Here is a 19,430-nt window from a genome sequence, read left to right as displayed (position 1 = left end):
TATCTATTTCTTAACTAATATTTAGTTTTTAAATATTATATAAATTTCAAAAATGATTTGAGATTTTTTTAAAACTTCATAGTTATCATTATATTGTATTTTGTGACTTGTAAGATGGAAACACTTTACATGAAATCAATTTGAAATTTTATTTTATGTGCAAATTTAAACACGAAGTATGAATGTTATATTTAATTCACATATTTCAATTGTTTTATGACTATTTATATTATTGTATATTGAATAATGATGGTTTTGATGTTTATTTTGGATGGATGAAAGTTCAAAGTTGTGTCCTACTTGAGGCCAACTTATTAGCACAAATGAATTTAAGTGTTTTTAATTGCAAGTCAATTTTTGTCAAACATCTAGATAAATTAGACCTAGACCAAAATTTTTCCAATTTGAAGCATCCACTAAATAAATATTCAGCATCAATTTGGGACAATTTACAAAAAGGATAATATTCGAAAAACTTAATCTTCTCACAACACTTACTCACATAAATAACTTTTTAAAAAAATCTTAAAATACCTATGGACAATGATCCAATGGAGTGATTTGACTAGTCCTCTAGGTTGCATTAAACCATAAGGATACCCCAAATTTGATGCAATCAAGTAAACTAAGTTTTGAAACTACATCATTTCTTTGTGTCTTTCAGCACTCAACCAATCGGTCTACACTTGGAGGCAAATATATATTAAAATTCATAATAATGTTCATATTTTTTGTGAATATAAACACTGGATGCACCACAAAGGTGATCATTTCAAATTATATATATGTACACTTAGTCTCCCATATTTATTTAACATCTTAAGCAAATATAATAACCAATCACTCTACTAGTGGCAAAATTCTTATCAAATGTATGACTACATCGGCAAGGAGAATTCCAAGACAAGGAGTCGATATCAAAACTACTAAAGGCATCATGACACAAAGATTTGACACAAAAGGAGATCTCAACATGCAACTTTTTTTTCCTAAAATCAACAAAGTTTAAACCTCAATAAGAAATTGAATATAGTTATGCTCAATTTGAAGATGCAATAAGAACAATAGTTGTAGTGGTCCAAATCTACTTTCTAAACTACTATTTAAGACTATCTTAGATTATCTACCTTTTATCTTTTATTCACATTGTCTTGGTTACCATAAGATGATAATTTCCTATGCTCATATCGATAGTTTATAGCTTCAGCTTATGTTTACAACCCCACTTGTTTTCTCACCTAGTATCCATTCCAAAATTGCACTCATTTCCAATATCCATTTCACATCTTCCAAGCAATACACTTCTTTCTCAATATTGACTACACCACTCCAATCACTCTTAGACTTGGGTCACTCTAACATCATTTCCTATCGAAGTTACATTGCTTTACCCTATATTTCTAGAAGATTACCTCCTTCTAACATTCTTCCAAGAACCTTCTAATATTATCTATTGGGATAAAATTCACTTTCTAGGACCCTTGAGAATTAGTTCCAACCATCACTCCATCTATCTACTCTTTTGAGAAAAAAAAAAAAAAAATCTGCTATGATATGATCTTATTCTTATTCACAAATAATGCCATACACATTTTTCTACTCAAAACATGATTCTACTACTTTACTTCTTTAGTCTTCACTTTAGGTAATATTTCCATGTCATTACTCCTATGCTACCACATCTTCCTTTAAAGCACAAATTGCAATCGTAGCTTTCACTTCTCTTCTCTCTTGAATGTGCAAAACCTCCTTTCAGTTCATCATCATTTTGGACTCCATTTAGATATATTCAATTATATTATTAAAAGGATTTCGTACATACTTTTTGTCAAATTTGACGATTATAGTTGTCATCTTGTCCATCATGCATGGACTCTCTATCGTTGTCAAGGACTACATAACAAGATATGCCAAACATCAACCAACATAATGTCACACACCACCTCATCTTTGTATGCTCCAATGTGAATGCAAAACATTGTTCCTTCACCATTATCAAATTCCCCTTCTACAAGCAAGATACTAGGAAAGGGTTGCAGTGAAACATTCTCTTCAACCCCTATTTCACTACCATCTCAATTGATAGTTGTTGATGTTTTCGCTATCTAAAATCACCTATAGAATTTACATATTGATTTATATACTTGATAAACCAAATTCCACTATGTTCAATCTTAGTCCTCTAAGGTGGACTCAATAGTACTCTCCTTATAATGAGTACCTTCCAATAGTCTAGTTATTTTATTCAATCTTTCAATCTAATTAACTCATTGGATTTTGCAACATGTGTGTTTGCTTCTTCCTCCTATCACCAACAATTCACCTCTAAGGAAACTTCTTGGTTCCTTGACATCCTCTTCAATAGTTTTCAATTCCTCGATTTTATTATTTTTTAGCTTATGATGTCATGTCTTCTAATGGTCAGTAGGAAGCTCTCAATTCCCTTCCTCCTTGAACTTCTTGATATTTATTAACACCTTATTCACCTCTATCACCAAAGGCTCTTCCTCTCCCTCTAGAATGCATAAAAGATAATTAACATTTTGTCACAAGGTTGTCATTGATAGTTTTAACAAATAATGGCCCTATAAAAAAAATAGCATTGTGTCACAATTTTCAATATGACTATTATATACTTTTTTTATGATCTTGCATGTGAACTTTATATACCTAGAACTTCTCATTCAAAGTATTCAACCTTTAATCCTCAATGGTACTAACTCTAGTTCATTGATCATATCACCAAAGGTAACCCTTTCACACAACAGAATGGTTTTGCTAATTCAAAACAATTATGTGTGTTATACTAACCTTGGATGGGTTGTGGGATTCTAATAATATGGACTAAAATACCCCAATATAATACGGTCTCCTCTTGGGATATACCTATTTGGCACATAGAAGTAACTCCTCTAGGTCTAGAGGCATGTTCGTGTCTCATTCATTTTTCTTCCTCTAAATGCCTCTTATGCACCTACACAACCTCACAAGGGTATCAAGGGATAAATTTCTTGAGAAAATGATTTTAAAATGGATTCAAACCTTTAATTTTATCTTCAATTTGATTTTGATACATATTGATATATTTCAACACTTCAAGCATCTATTTGTCTACAATATTGATGATTTTTAGCATTTTAGTTTCTCTAAAGGCATTGCCCATCTATTTTTTCTAGAACCTTAGATATAATGCCTCTCAAACACTATTGTTTTTTCAACCATTTTTGTATCTAGCGAAGTCTTTTAATGCATATAAAAATTAAGGGCCATTGTGTTGAATCTCACAATTTTTTGGTCATTTGAATTCAAAATCAACCCAAATGGATAGAGACAACAACAACAACTAGATGGGATCATACTAGCTAGCTATTGATGGCTATGACAAGGACACTAAATGAGCATGTTAGCTTATCATCTTGAAGAACAAGTTTCATTGTACTAATGCATTATCATCACAAAAAAATATAAATCATTAGATGCATGTCCAAAGACTGAGTAGCACTAGCATCCTAAACAACAAGTTAAGAATATGACTTTAGAGTTCTAGTTTCCTTCTTGCTAACATTTTTTTTGATATTTTGACTATTTTCCATACCAATCTCGATAGTTTATAGCTTCAGCTTATGTTTACAACCCCACTTGTTTTCTCACCTAATATCCATTCCAAAATTGCACTCATCTCCCATATCCATTTCACATCTTCCAAGCAATACACTTATTTCTCAATATTGACTACACCACTCCAATCACTCTTAGACTTGGGTCACTCTAACATCATTTCCTATCGAAGTTACATTGCTTTACGCTATATTTCTGGAAGATTACCTCCTTCTAACATTCTTCCAAGAACCTTCTAATATTATCTATTGGGATAAAATTCACTTTCTAGGACCCTTGAGAATTAGTTCCAACCATCACTCCATCTATCTACTCTTTTGAGAAAAAAATAAAAAAAAATCTGCTATGATATGATCTTATTCTTATTCACAAATAATGCCATACACATTTTTCTACTCAAAACATGATTCTACTACTTTACTTCTTTAGTCTTCACTTTAGGTAATATTTCCATGTCATTACTCCTATGCTACCACATCTTCCTTTAAAGCACAAATTGCAATCGTAGCTTTCACTTCTCTTCTCTCTTGAATGTACAAAACCTCCTTTCAGTTCATCATCATTTTGGACTCCATTTAGATATATTCAATTATATGATTAAAAGGATTTTATGTTTCACTCTGCACATATTTCTACATAATCAATGAGATCAATGAGATCAACTAAATTTTATGTTTCACTCTGCACATATTTCTACATAAAAAAATTGTAGACACGATTTTTAATCGATACTATAAATTTAACCGCATCAAGTAAAATGTTTAGTGAACAGTTTCCAAGGTTCTAAGACCTTCATAACCAAAACTATAACACTACAAGTGCAATACAACTATATAAAAACCTTCAAAATCCATTGCATTTTGTACTAATATAATTTATTATATTGCTTTGAGAATCTCACGGGTAGCTTCCAAAGCAAAGGGGATGCCTACACTTGGGTGGCCATGCTTGAAAAGCAAGGGTGATGTCTACACATTACTTATGTATACCATAAGTCAATCTTGCTCATCTACAAATGATACAACAATATTTATGGTAAAAACAAACGAAATGGCCAACACATCTAAAATAGGATGTTTTAAAAGCAAAGAGAATGAATAAACAATGCATTATTTTATCTAGAAACTAACCACCAATAAGCTTATCTTGCTCATCTAACAAAGATGTCTTTCTAAAGATAAAAGCAATCGATCAAAACATTACTTTCTTAAATTTAATCTTGACCAAGCAGATTGACCACCCAAACGTTCCGATCACATATTCTTGCATCAAAATAAATTTAATCTAAAATAATTTATTTTGAGTAATATTGTTCATTCTAGTCTTGATGAAAGCTCTCTTAGTGAATAGAACTCAACTAACATCTTTATCATAAAAATGATAATGTAGTGTCGGTTCATATAGATGAGTACCAATACAAAGTGATGTTAAAAACTATGAATACCCGCAAATGCACAATTATTTTTATTTTCTTTTTGTTAAGGATGTAAAAAGAAACATCCTAAATCGTTTACCAAATTATTGGTATACAAGACTTCAAAAACATGGGTGCTAACCTATTTCAATTTAGCAAAATATATTAAGAGGTGTATATTCATCAAAGTTGTCCAAAACATTATCCTCGCACCAACCTACTCAAGACCTTCACTCTGTAGTTTTGGTCCCTCTAAATCATTGAACTTCACCAATAGATCATCATTGTTTTTTATTAAGGGAAAAATAGTTTTGAAGGGAACCTGAAACCCTATACAAAACAAATTTTGGAAGGACCTGAAACCCAATCCTTAAGATGAGCCTGAAAGTCCACCCAATGAAATAGAACACAAGTGAGACATGGCAAAACCATACAAAAGATGGGAGGCAACACAAGAACATCATTCCCCGACATAAATACATCATCATTCATTGCAAAGCTTGCTCACTCGCAAGAAAGGCATTTATTCAAGTACTACCCATATCATCCCTGAGATTCCCTACCAACCGAAGTAACTCTGCATGATTGGTGGATCAAGTGGCCATGCTTGGATTCGTACCAGCTGCATTTTGTGCTTGCATCTCGATCGTGTTCGATACGGTAAAGAGTGACCAAGTGATAGAGCTACAAATACAACTTCTCGTCGAAACAGGTGCAGTATCATCCAGAACCAATTCCTCCACTTCTCCCTTCCCATTCCTCGGAACCCTAGTTACTCGACTGCCAATCTATTCAATCTCGACCAATCGCAACCTAGTGAGGTGTGGTTCCTATGCTACCTATGCCCTATCTATAGTGGGCTACCGATGCTTACCACTCATTCTCTTTATCAGCAAGTCCAACTGGCGCAGGTGCATACTAAGCAGCCCATCTCTACAGCCCTAGCTCATGGAGTACCAATGCTCACCAAGCATTATATCTATCCACAGTGGCTAGTCCCATCCATCTGAGGTGGCTCCCATCTCTACCAATCGACACAGACTTATTCTAGGTGGATTTTCACCAACCAATAGAGACAAATGAGGTGCATACTTTCTGGGGCAAACTAGCCTACCTATGAGAGGGGCATACTCTGCATTTGAACCAATCAATGAAGTGCACATCCCAACTAGTCTCTTGGGCAGGGTCTCACCATTCGAACCCACCGAGGTGATGGTGCGGACCAATCCTCCCATACACAACCCGAAGTGGGGTTATCAATAAAGATTTAAGACCAATCGTCGTCATTACTACTACTTTCATCCTCAACAACCGGGAGTGGTTTAACTGGGAACGAAGCTCAACTAAGTGATTCGCAGATGTGCCCATATCAGCAAACTTTATCATACCAAGTATGCATGCAAGATTGATGTTTCCATGCAAACGGATGCTATCATTATGTGTATCTGATTGCCATGAGGAAAACGAAACAAATAGCTCCGAGAACAAAGGAAAGAAAAAAGCGATGGGTGGTAAGGACCCCCAACAAGAACCAATAGGATGCAAAAACCAAAGACAAGCAAACAACCCCAACCCAACCAGGACGAATCCAGGATTTGATCTACCCTTGTGGGACCAAAGGGTCCTATCAAAAGAGGACTGGGACGATTTAGACTTCTTACTTTTAACAGTGATCCATCCCTCCTCAACCCTAGCTGCAATCCTTTGCTAAGAAGACAGGTCCAGAATAGAGGCCCTCCGACCACCTGGAGGAACAGAGGTAGCATCCTGAGAGGCAGGAACAACAAAAATCTGAGAATCAGAAGGATCATACAAAGATCCAAGAGCAATCTACGAAACAAGAATCCACCAAAGAAGATCCAGCATCCTTCAACCAATTAGTCGGGATGCCACCACAAGCATCCACACACTTGAGGCGAAGCAACACCAGAACCAGGGGCAACATCCAAAGGCGCAATAGCTTCACCCACATCAACATGAGGAACCTGAGCAACCACCTGGAAGAAGCTTTTATTTCGAACAAAGTAGTGTTTAGAAGAGGCACCCTTCCCCCAAGAAACGGATCTTTTTTCTCTTTTTATCTGACTCACACCGTGCATCAACATGCCCAGTCTGGAAGCCCTTTAGAAACATCAGTGTCAACCAAAACCTTTATCTCAATTGGGATCCCTTTAGAAACATCAGTGTCACCCAAAACCTTTATCTCATCTAGGATCCCTTTAGAAACATCAATGTCAACAACAACCTTTATCTCAACTGGGATCCCTTTAGAAACATCAATGTCAACCAAAATCCCAGCATAAGTAGAATGTTATATAGTAAGAATCCTTATCAATAGTTAGGAAGTCACCTAAAGCCTCCCCCACTTCCTCTAACCGAGAGTCGATCCATAAATGAAGGGGAAGGTGAGGGAGTCTAACCCAAATGGGAATCTTATTAAATGAATCAATAGATAGGTTAAAATCCGAGAACCAAGGTTTAACCATCAAAACAAATTTATCCTCCCAATTGAAAGGATTGTTACATAAAATTTTCGATCTATCCTCTAAATAGATCATTATTGTTATTAGTAGTAATAATCTTAATTAGCCTATAAACTATGACCAAAGGAATTAAAAGTATAAATTCCATATAAATGTAACTATTTTCTTATCCCAAATAAAGTGCAACTACTAATTGTTCACAAAATAAAGTAAAATAATATACAATCATCCACTTCAAAGGCCATCTTATATTGTAAGGTGCTTCACAAATGTATGGGCAATACTTAATCATAACACATCACATCATTATTTTGAGGGACAAAAAAAACCCCACTTGAAAAAACGAAGTTCTACCCAAACAAAAACCATTGTAACCTAAATTGTGCTTCAACCGCAATACAAGATGCTAATAAATCGTGTTTTTGGACAAAACACAAATACACATTTTACGAGTGATGCTTCTAGCTTCAACCCTAGCCAATATCCCACAAGTTTCCCAAAAAGAATCCCACTAATAGTAGCTACCCAAAAACACGTTCAATTAAAAGTATCAATAGCTAGAACAGGATATTAGTGTACTTCTGATACTCCTAGCATTTTGCCATTCGTTTACCTAAAGTCTTTAGATTCCTTAATTTTTTGTTTTTTTTATTGCATTACAAAATCCATAAAACACAAGGAAAAGTAAAACATGACTTATTGCAATACATATCATAAAACACAATGAAAAGTGATAGATGACCATTCAAATCACCGATAAAAATCCCGTTGCCTTCTAATTCATAAAACTGTTAAACACGGTGAAAATTGATACTGATTTGATTATTATTCATGAGAATGCTATGTATACAAAAAAGAAGTGAATTATAAAAGAAAAACGACCGTGCATGTATTGTATAGTTTCATATTCCAGACCACCCATACGAACTTTGTATTAAGATATGTCAATAATACTCCTGGATTATAATCCATGCCGGATGAACATTAATAGCCACATATATACACAAAATGCCTACTAAACCTATTATTTTGCTCTGTAACCAGTAACACGCGTTATACATAATGAGTGCTAAGTTGCACTTGTGACAAGCTATTGTCACAAATATTAAAACCTAGAGATCCAAGTCCGTGAAAGTACATACAACTATACCTAGCTTATTTCATTCAATGAAAAGGTCAAAGGATTACAATAATTACCTATAAGACGACTTAAATAATAATTCTTTATGCAGATAAAGCACATTGAAAACAATAGTAAACCAAATAAATGCCATCTAATGATTCTTAGGCCTATACGAAGTTTGATAATACCATCTTTCAGATATCCCCATAAAAATTATATGATGTTTTATAAAAAACCAACTGCATACTTTTCAGTCCAATTTTTATCAACCCATTATGCTTTACAAGAACCCATGTCTCGTGAACATCAATGGTCCACTTAGAACTAAGTGCATCTAAGTGATGCTCACAGATGTGAAGACAATAAAACTTCTCATGAATTAACCCATTTGAAATCAACTGCATAATTTTCAGTATCAACCCATATTTGATGAGTTATGATTTACAAGAACCCGCATCTCATGAACATTGATAGTCCACTTAGAACTAATTGCATCTAGGTGATGCTAAACACTAAACTTTTTATGAGTTAACCAAGCCCAATATTACTACAACACTTGCACTTCATAATGGAGTTTCACCAAAATATCAAAGCCACTTCGCTTGCTACCCCATTTGCCAACCAAAAAAGCACAAGCATCCTTGACACACCAGAAATATCTTCACATTCAGGAGAGCAAACCAAATTTCCCATTATTCGCCCTCCAAGACCAAAGCAGCTAGCATCCTATTTTTGTAAATGACAATGATTTCTTAAAAGCAAATAATTTCTGATAGTGCGTTTTAAGATATGAAGTGATATTTTTCGTCTAAGATTTGTGATTCAAAACGGCCATCGACAGTGATCAAAGATGGACCTGGAGAACGAGGAAAGAAACAAGGGCAAGACCAAAAACTCGAGCACATTCACACAAAACTGTATATTTCTAGGCCCGAGAACCCTGCTCTCAAAAACTTCCTTCTAGGACACTTTCTTCTCAGATCTGCTTTATCCAATTTTAGTGTGCTCAAGATTCGCACCTCGATTTCTATAAAAAAAAGTTCATGCCTACTAGTGGGTTCAATTTCTAATATTTCAACTTATATTTAGCTCTGGTTTTCATTCCACTGGTCATGCTTGTTCTTTGTTCACTTTAATGTTGTTTTTGGATGTTTTTTTAATGTAATTAACCCATAGCTTATTGATAATAATTAGGTGAGTACCAATTGCAAAGAATATGCACCCCAAACACCAACAAAACTTGTCTAAGAGTTCATGAGCCATGAGACGTAACTTACTGGCTTCTTTCCTCTCCCATGAGTCGTACCTTACTGGCTTCTTTCCTCTCCCATTATGTTGAAAGGTCTCGACCTAAATTCTGACTGTTAAAAAAAAAATCACCTCATAAAACATGTACCAATGAACTCTTTGACTTGCCTTAAACTCATGATTAACATGTATAAAATGCCCAATTTCATCAGCTTATTAAACCTGTACTACTGTAAATTGCAATAAACAAACGAATCTATGTCACCATTGCTCCAGAGATTTTGCCAGTAAAACAACTAACAATAACTAAATAAAAGATATATAAATGGTAATCCACATTCATAATACTCATAAACCTATCCACTTGCTAATCATGAATTCTCACAATACACGAAAAACAAGAACACTGCCCAATGTTACTTTTACCGGTGATTTTTCCGTAACTACTGTGCTATGATAAAAAGAGTTGAAAGCCCAAGTTAGTTGCAAATGTTCCTCTACAGTCCTAGACAATTGAGTTATAAACTCGTCCACTTACCAAATTTAAAACAACAATTATGGTACTTAATGCGTACCCCCATTTTTTGGTACTTTTGCTCCAACTATTGTGCTACTAATAATACATGAACGTAATAAAAAGATCCACTGCTCCACATTGACAATATTTGCTATTTTAATTTTCCACATGCCATCTTAATTAAAACTAATCAAGCTCTTAACACACAAAAACTGGAAAACTGTCAAAAAAATAAAATGATCCACACAAATAGAACACAATTGCAACCAATTGAGTTTTCAAAATATGACATGCCCATTTAATGTTCGACAATATAGCAACATCCATAAGATAAGAACGACGTCATTTCATGGCTACTACCTCAAAAAGCTGCGTATGTGAATTTTTCTGACGCTAATTCACTTCAGAATAGTAAAAAATCCTTGTTCAGCACGGTGGTCTTCTCAAAAGAAAATTCCCAACGATTATAGTCTCTAACTACACACATATAGGTGGCAGAGTGAATGAACAATAAGCACCTATAATAAAATATCAGATCTCCTAACCTGCAACTCAAAAGTTGCTTGCAATCAAACGGAGCAACAAAACAGGCATTTTTATATAGACTGTTTAGCGTTGTGTATGTACAGCCACAACATATTCTTAAATGAACCAAACCTTAATTCATCTCTTAGACATACACTTCACAACAATTAAATCTTAATTAAATTAAAACGGAGGAGAGACATTAAGTATCATCTAATAGATTAAAGTTCAGCACCAAAGCATTAGGAAATTAAAAAGATGTAAGTGCAGCACACAAAGCTTCAAAGGCTTAACAGCAACCATTCACAAAAATGACTGTAAATGTTTCTCCTTTAGTATTACCACATGAACGTTAAAACTAAATTTTGCTAGCAACTAGTGTATTGGAAACAAAATTGTACGCATATGATATAAAAAGATGGAGAACTGTAATCTTAACCCACCAAAGGAAATGCACAGGTTTGTTTCAAGTCGACAAATTTGCTTCAGATGTCTCATGTGGAGTTTGCACCAAGGCTATAAGCTGCAAACCTACTTGATTTGCAACAAGGCAACCAAAATGTAACAATCATACATTAGAATCCGAATACAATGCATGCCCACATATAAACCAAATTAATCTACTATGAATCTGGATCGACCTCAACTAAAAAGCCCGCTACCCAATGGAGTTTCAAATCCACAGGAACCAAAAAAAATCCTGGTGCAAACTTGAAAACGATGCCTATTTGCCTGCCTGCAAATGTAGTCAATTTGCCAGAAGTGATACCACTACCACCAATTATGAAAATGAAATTGTTTGAATAAAGCTTCAAAAAACGAAGATATGAACCTGCAACATGCAAATTCAAAAATCGTGCTTATACCTATAGCTTACCTGAACATCGTGAGAAGCAAACTCGTCTTTACATGAGAACTGCTGAGCATCACTTGTGGTCTTGAGCTCAATCGGACCCTGACTCTGCATTTCCGATTGTCCAATTACAGAAGCATAGAAAAGCATGAAAAAAAAAATTGAAATCATATGTTTGTCCATGAAGCCTAATTAACTGCAACTTCCAATTGGAAACTGTATGTTACATTAATAATTCCAATAATAAACAATGACGTCTCTTGGTATTTTATCAATGCAATCAAAAAGCCTCAATATTTGCATCTTTGTCAAAACTTATTAATATTCTCTCACCAAGAAAAATGTTGAGAAAGATCATTTCTACAAATAAAGCACCTGGTATAGAAATCCCATTGTAGTCTATACATCCCCATCATGTAACTCATGCCCAAGATACGGATCGTTATATAAAACATCATAGGAACCCTGATAAATATAGATCTTCAAAACGCAAAACACTCAACATAAAATGAAAGCACTGTTCTTGACTGATCCAACATATCCATACATTAAACAATGTCTGATATACATCCAAGCCAGTAAGTCAAAAGTTAAGAATCAGATGTGACTTACCAAGGAATGTGCTCAAGGCTCTATAAGACAATATGTTAACATTTAAAAAGAACATAGAGTTACTAATTGCTTTTCTACCATTGGCACATGCACAAAATGGTATGGATTGTTAGCTTTTGCATTTGCCTTAATACTGATAAACGATCAGAGATTTTCCTTTTGACAGAGCCCATCAAAATGCCCTGGCCAAAATGTTGATCTTGCCCCACATCAAACTGTACATGTGTTTACATCCTTGGCACTGTGCCTCATTGAGCTTCAAAAGTTAACAGTAACGGCTGTTTACTTTATCGACCTAAGTTCCTTTGTTGTCTCTATCTGTCCTTTATATCTGATTTGTCCATGATATGTACAGCCCACCATAAGGAAGTAAAGTAGCATTTTCTATTTGGCTGGTGTTTGGTTACCAGTCAGTGAATGTTCACTGAAAACTTAGTTGATGACCTTGTTACTACCGTTGTCGTAGTGGTGTCCACATCAGCTGGCAAATTGGGCATGAATATAAGGTAGCAGTCCCATGGCAGCCAAGTTTTGTGGTGTCAGGTTCTCATTAGTCAATGTACATTGTGTCATAATTTGCTCAGCCCACAGGTTGCAATTGGCACTTTATTAAAAAGCTTGTGTGTTATGGCTGTGGCCAAGCGCCATTCAACAGCAGGTAAATATTTTTCAACGGTTCTATTTTACCGAACAATTCTATTTTCAAGTGCGAGCCATTCAATCTCCTGTGAGGTGAGCAGTGTTTGCGTGTCAGCTGGTCTTTTCTATTATGCAACAATGTGCATACAAGATTCCCATTGTGGCTTAGTGGCAGTGATGTGGCCTATTTATGAGTCTAGTGTTTGTGGGCCAATAGTGATGCACCACATGACCACATGGCTTATAAGTGTTGTGGGGCCATCATGGAATTACTTGGTATGTGCGTCTTCTTCAAGGCACCAAGCAAAATTATTGTGCATGCAAGCAACTGCAGCATAAGGAGTTGAGAAGGCCCAGTTATAGCCGCTTCAAAATATAGCAGGCCTCTCCCACACGCAACAAAGGGAATACAAGACGGACAAGGTTGGACAAGTAATGTGCACACTGTCATTTCCTATCATGGAACCAGTGAGTCACTAAGTCAATGAGATCTCGCGTGCACATAAAACAAATAAGTGCCAAATGTCTCCAACTGGTAGTCCGTAGATGACACAAGAACTTTCCATGCCACATTCTATCAAGGGCTTCACCTCTAGATTGTTGCTGCCTCCATGCCCAGTGGAGCCACGTTTTTGTACACTGGAGTTGAGTGAGAAGCGTGACTTTTCAACACACTCAAGATTTATGCAAGCACAGACTACATAGCAAATTCCTATTGCATTCAAGTAGGGAGCCCTATATGATTCAATGTTATAACTTCTGTTGAACTCTTCGTAAATCCAATTCTAATAAACATTTAGAGAGTTGCACATTTTTGGAGTTCTACCATATTGCACAATCCAACACAATAAACTTTGCAATTTTTCAACTATTTACACATTCAGATTGCATATGTTGTAAGTAAAGTTTAAGGGCATTCGTATCTAGGGAATAATGTGTGTTGTACCTTCAGTTGAATGTGCAATCTGTTGTCATCTTATTAATAGAGATCTTGTAGGTCTCATTGTAGAAACCAATATAAAATGAGCTTCAAAAAAAATAATTGAGTTTCATTTATACATTGGGCAAGGTTGCTAGAAGCCTACGCGTGTTATGTATTTCCTGCCCATTAGAAGTCCTACCTCTTTTTTAAATCAAAACATTCCAAAGCCTAGATATGTGAGTGTCTAGTCTAGGAATATGGATTAATATTGACATCATTATACAGCTTAATATTTTAAAGCCTAATAGGCTAATAACAACTTCTTGAAATTGCTTTCCCCCATCAGACATAATTATCAAAATAACAAATAAATATTTGTAATGTTTTTTTAATTTTAAATGCTTCAGAAAAATCTAATAATAGATTGATCGACACATAATATTTTTTTATTGGATTATATACATACATATATAAAAACAAAAAAACTTCATGCAACTCATCCCATGCATATTCTAGCCTGTCCGTTTAGCACTTACAACTATGACAAATTATGTTACTTCATATTACCTTATAGACATGAGACATGATGACACCCCCAGCTTATATCTCTTGCTTATAAATTCCCAGTTAATTATTAAAGGAAGTTAAGATAACAGAAACACTTCTATACTAATAAATGAAATGTACATAAAATATGATCAAAACAATTTCGAAATAGAATTCACACACTTAGTGGAATCAAATAACATAGAAATTTATCCTGGGAAATCCTTTTCAATAAATATTACAAACCCAGTAGAAAAGGTATCAATGACTTCTGTATTCTCAATAGCAATATGATTGCAATACAATTTAAGAACATCACTCTCATGCATCACGAAGTCTAGAGAGTTTCTGACAACATAAAAAATGCCTACAAATACACTATGAAACCTCCTTCTCAAGCACTGAACAAATAAAAGAACCAATAAATGAAACCACCAAACGGTAAATGGAAAAAGCATCAGATAAAAACACCCAATGTGTGGCATCCAATCCCAAGTCAAAATCCAACACCCAAATCCCTAGACAAGTCAAATGACTAAAAATATCATACTCCTGACACCTGTCATCACCTGTCATAGCTTAGTCATAATCCACTCCCCAACTTGGATGCCCTGTTTCAGCTCCATTATCTCCATCCAAAGATGTTATATCATGCATCACAACATAAAGATTACTCAAAAGAAACTCGCAAATATGAACGTCTTCACCATAGCCCAACAATTCCACCGAAGATTAGCCAAGAAATAACTCAAGACTCCAAATTGCTTGGGAAATGTCTAAACTAGTGTAGACCCTAGCATAAACAAGGCTACCATCTGCACTAGCATAATGAACACAAGACATATCCTCAATCTTACAAAGTATGTATGGACATTGCTCATTCATTAACTAACCCCACACTAGAATAAAAAAACTCACAAGTATACTATCTATCATATTGAGACTTAGCAAACCTCAATTTTTTTGTATGCTCTCTCTTTTGATCTCTATACCTTGTGTGAACTTAGCAAACCCCATGTCCCTAATATCAAATTGTGCACAAAGTCAAGATTTCAAGTCCCCAATCACATCATACTGCTACTAAAATAACCAACATATCATCAACTTCCTGTTTAAAGGAAGACTCAATGATCTGACTTGGAACTCATAACTCTCAATCTAAACACAAAATAATCGAATTTCTAGTACAAAATCTTGGGTGACTAATTGAGACCAAAGATTTTATCAGTCTATAAACTTAGTGACTCCTTACCTTTAACAACATAGTGCTCTAGTAATGACATATAAATCTCTTACTCCAAATCACCATGCCAAAAAGTTCTTTTTGCATCCATTTACCCTATAACTAGTTAAAAGTTGTCGGAATGAATAATAATTACCTGATAAATGTCAACTAACCAAAAAGAGAAATGATCTCACGAAAGTCCATCCCGTCATCTTGGGAATATCCTTTCACAGCCAATATCGCCTTGTAATCCTTAACACTACCATCTAAACCAAACTTCTTGAAGGCCTGTTTCCAAACAACAGGGTTCCTTCCATTAACAAATGGACCAAGCCCCAGCTTTCATTCTTTTTCAATGTAGTGTTCACAAACATTGTCAATCTCCAACACTCACCATCATCTGTCAACTCTATTTCTTTAACAGTTTTAGGTTTATGAGTGTTAGTACTTAGTAATCAAAGCAATAATACATTTAAAATCAAACAATGTGCACCCCTTCGATGGCTTCCTCTACCCAGTGTACCTCCTCAAAAGTTGAGGTTGAGGTTCCTCCTCCTCAAAGATTGTTGAGCTTGCAATACTTGCCTCCTTATCTAGTCCATTTTTAACCTCAAGTTCAGCTTCAAGTACAGCTATCTTGATATTTGGCGGTAACTACACCATAGATTTCACACTTCTATCTAATTACTCAACAAGAGATGGCCCAGTCTCCCTAAAGAGCACATTCTAACTATGTAGAACTTTCTTGACCACAACATCCCAAAGCTTCTACCATTTCACACTAACACAATAGCAAATGAAGATATGTTTCACAACCTTATAATCTAACTTTAATCGCTTCTCCTAAGGCACATGAAGATATGCCTTGCAACCAAAAACACAAAGATACTAAAATGAGAGCTTCTTTCCCATCCATATCTCCATAGGGATTTTCTCAACAAGCATTAATATAGAAGGCATATTAGTCAAGCAGCATGTATAACTATCTCTACCAACAAAATTATTTAACCCCATACTCCTATCCCTCTCCATTGAAATTTTGTTAAATCTTTTCCACAACTCCATTTTGTTGAGGGCTATATGAAGTTGTCTTGTGCTTTTTGATCCCATTCTCTTTCCAAAATTTGTCAAAATTTTGCTAAACAAAATTCTCCACTATTATCATTCCTCCTTTAACTTTTTATGTGGACAATTTTAAGTCAAAGGCTGGAAAGTATTCGACAACAAAAATATCAGCTGCAATTTGAACATAGCTTTCTAAGTTCTCTAGTTTACAGCCGCATGGGAAGGAGGATTACAGAAAATGAAGCTGCTAATCCAAGGAAAAAGAAAATATTACCTTTACAATAACATTGTCTCAACCTTTATTACTTGTTATCTGATCTCTTACAAATTTTTTAAGGAAAATCTCGAGTGGATGGTTTAGCAAATAATGTAATTTCTAGGTCTCGAGATTCCATCATGATGGGTTTTAAAGACAAGCTAAAAGTAGGGGTGGTAGATCTTATAGTATAGTAGTGGATTTTCTATGTTGCTTCCCTCATTTGAATTTGTTCATCTTGGTGATTCAGATGAGGAAAAAATTCCACATATGGAGGAAAGGCCTATAGAGAGAGTGGCAAAGGAAATTTTGACCCTCTGAAAAAAAGATTCAAACCATTAATGACAAACAAAAGATTTGGTATCTAGCTGCAAGGATTTCACACTATCCCTACATAGTATCAAGCTTTTCTAGAGAGAGGTAACCTAGGCATTTACAAATCTTCACAATTCCTTCCTGATACTTGGAGACTAAGGCAAAAATCAATAGCTATTGCATCACGACCGTTATCTGGAACTCCTTGAGAGGGTTTCACACATAAGGTTATCTTGAGATTTCGGCATTTATCATTGACTCAGCCTCTATCCTTCCAAGAGAATGCATTCTATCATTCATCATTGTTGTTGTGGAGATGGGAACACCAACACGGGTTTATCTTAGGCAAGCCCTTATACAGCACGAACCAATTTCTTCATTTATTGTGTGCAGATCCAAATCCAAGAGCGGGAAAGTTGCAGACAAGAGGAGCAGACAGTGACAGACAATGCCAAACTTTGAATGGACAAAAAGCCTCAGACAAGGGCACCCAACGCCCCTGTCCTGCAACTATGAGGCAGGTTTTTGGGGAACAGTTGTGCAAAGCCTCCTAATTACATTTTTTATCGTCTTTCAAAGCCTTCGCAACTTCCAAACTAGGGCACCCATCACTTCTATCCTGCAAAGTCAAGTTCAGATCTCAAATCCAGGTTCCTCTTTGTCTTTATTCCAGATCTGCCTTATTGTCTACGCTTGTCATTTTCATATCTACTGTTTATTGTTGAACTCAATCATATTATCATTATTGGCCTATAGATCACATACACACACTTCACTATCTCATTTCTCATCACAACAAAAAGGGAACAAAAATCCCAGCACCTATTCTTGTTCCCCAATGTTATGAGAAGGAAATGAGATATTTTGCATGGTTTGTCTTAGGATCTCATTCCTCATTGATTCACAAAACATCCTCAATGTTGCCAACATTTTGATCACAATTCTCAAACTCATTTCCCATTTAAGCGAATCTGATATACCGTATAGACACTCATTCAAAAATTTGATCTCTCTATGTTCCACAGCATTTTGGGGACAAGGACAACAAATGTTTTGGGGACAGCAATCCAAGAGCAGTCTTTTGGGTAGAGTGAGGAGACAACAATATATATGACTTTGTCAAAATATATTAATATCCAAAAATAATGGCAACATAGCAGCAGAGAGCAGGGAAGACACTCAAAACTAATCACGACAACAATATAAGTGCAATAAAATTTAATCATGACAGCAATATACCGACAGTATAACAGCTGTTCAATGATGACAATAGCATAACAACAGTTCAAATTTTCAAGTCTCAAATAGTCAAACTTCAAAATACAACTATGCCTCATTTAGGCTATCAATATCAAGACAAAGACTATTTGTCACTCTCTAGCTGCCTAACATCTCCAGGATCAACATCCCAACATGTTGCTGGAGTTTGTCAATACTCCATAGTTTAAATATTTTGAAGTCTCAAGTAACTATGAACTGTAATTAGCTCGTTTGCCCATTTAGATGTAAGCCTATTCTTCTTGATTGAGTAAATGAAAGCATAGGCAGATTAATTCCTCTATAGGAGAGGAACTAGCAGTCTCTGAGATAGATGAATAGCAAGTTGCTTCAGCTCTAGTGTGTCCTTCCCATGAAATTTCCACCATTCAAGGGGATTTTATTGTGCAATGGTGGCTCTATGCATCCTAGCCTCTGGTTTGTTCCATGTAGGGCCCTAAAGATATAAAACCTGAAACCATTGCTCTCAAAGTATGGTTGCCTCCACACTGTTATACATCTTACAAATAGCCTCAATAAACCCCTCCATTAGCTCATCATCTTCAAAAGTAAGAATTCGACCAACTCTAGCTGCATGGCACTTGCGATTAAGACCATTATTATGAATAGGGTTGTTCATTGTGTTCCACATCCTTGTAACAACTGGCCAAATATACTCTTCATAGAGTTCCAATTCATGATCCTTGTCATAAATTATTTGCTTCATTTGATTAAAGCATGCTATCAAAAGTCTCACAAATCTCACCCAGGCTAAGGGAGTCTATATCTGCATACCTAATTACCCCCCACAA

At 35.4% G+C, this 19,430-nt stretch overlaps 1 protein-coding gene across 5 annotated transcripts in view; it reads right to left on the bottom strand.

Annotated features, from left to right (window-relative positions):
* Window positions 1-11,337: 11,337 nt before the first annotated feature.
* Window positions 11,338-19,430, bottom strand: part of LOC131033924 (inactive poly [ADP-ribose] polymerase RCD1) — a 55,680-nt gene continuing 47,587 nt past the window's right edge. For 2 of the 5 annotated variants that reach the window (XM_057965258.2, XM_057965236.2), the window contains 2 exons: window positions 11,806-11,889; window positions 11,338-11,664 (listed from right to left, as the gene is read on the bottom strand). In XM_057965258.2, the coding sequence (XP_057821241.1) occupies window positions 11,653-11,664; window positions 11,806-11,889 (96 nt within the window). In that variant the 3' untranslated portion in view covers window positions 11,338-11,652. Of the gene's footprint in view, window positions 11,665-11,799; window positions 11,890-19,430 lie in introns of those variants that run through there. The other 3 variants (XR_009371602.1, XM_057965245.2, XR_009103720.2) reach the window with 2 other exon arrangements.

Source organism: Cryptomeria japonica, chromosome 2 (genome assembly GCF_030272615.1).
Source record: "Cryptomeria japonica chromosome 2, Sugi_1.0, whole genome shotgun sequence".
Taxonomy (NCBI): domain Eukaryota; kingdom Viridiplantae; phylum Streptophyta; class Pinopsida; order Cupressales; family Cupressaceae; genus Cryptomeria; species Cryptomeria japonica.
The sequence above is the reverse complement of the archived record's forward strand: the minus strand, read 5'-3'. Positions and strand labels throughout refer to the sequence as shown.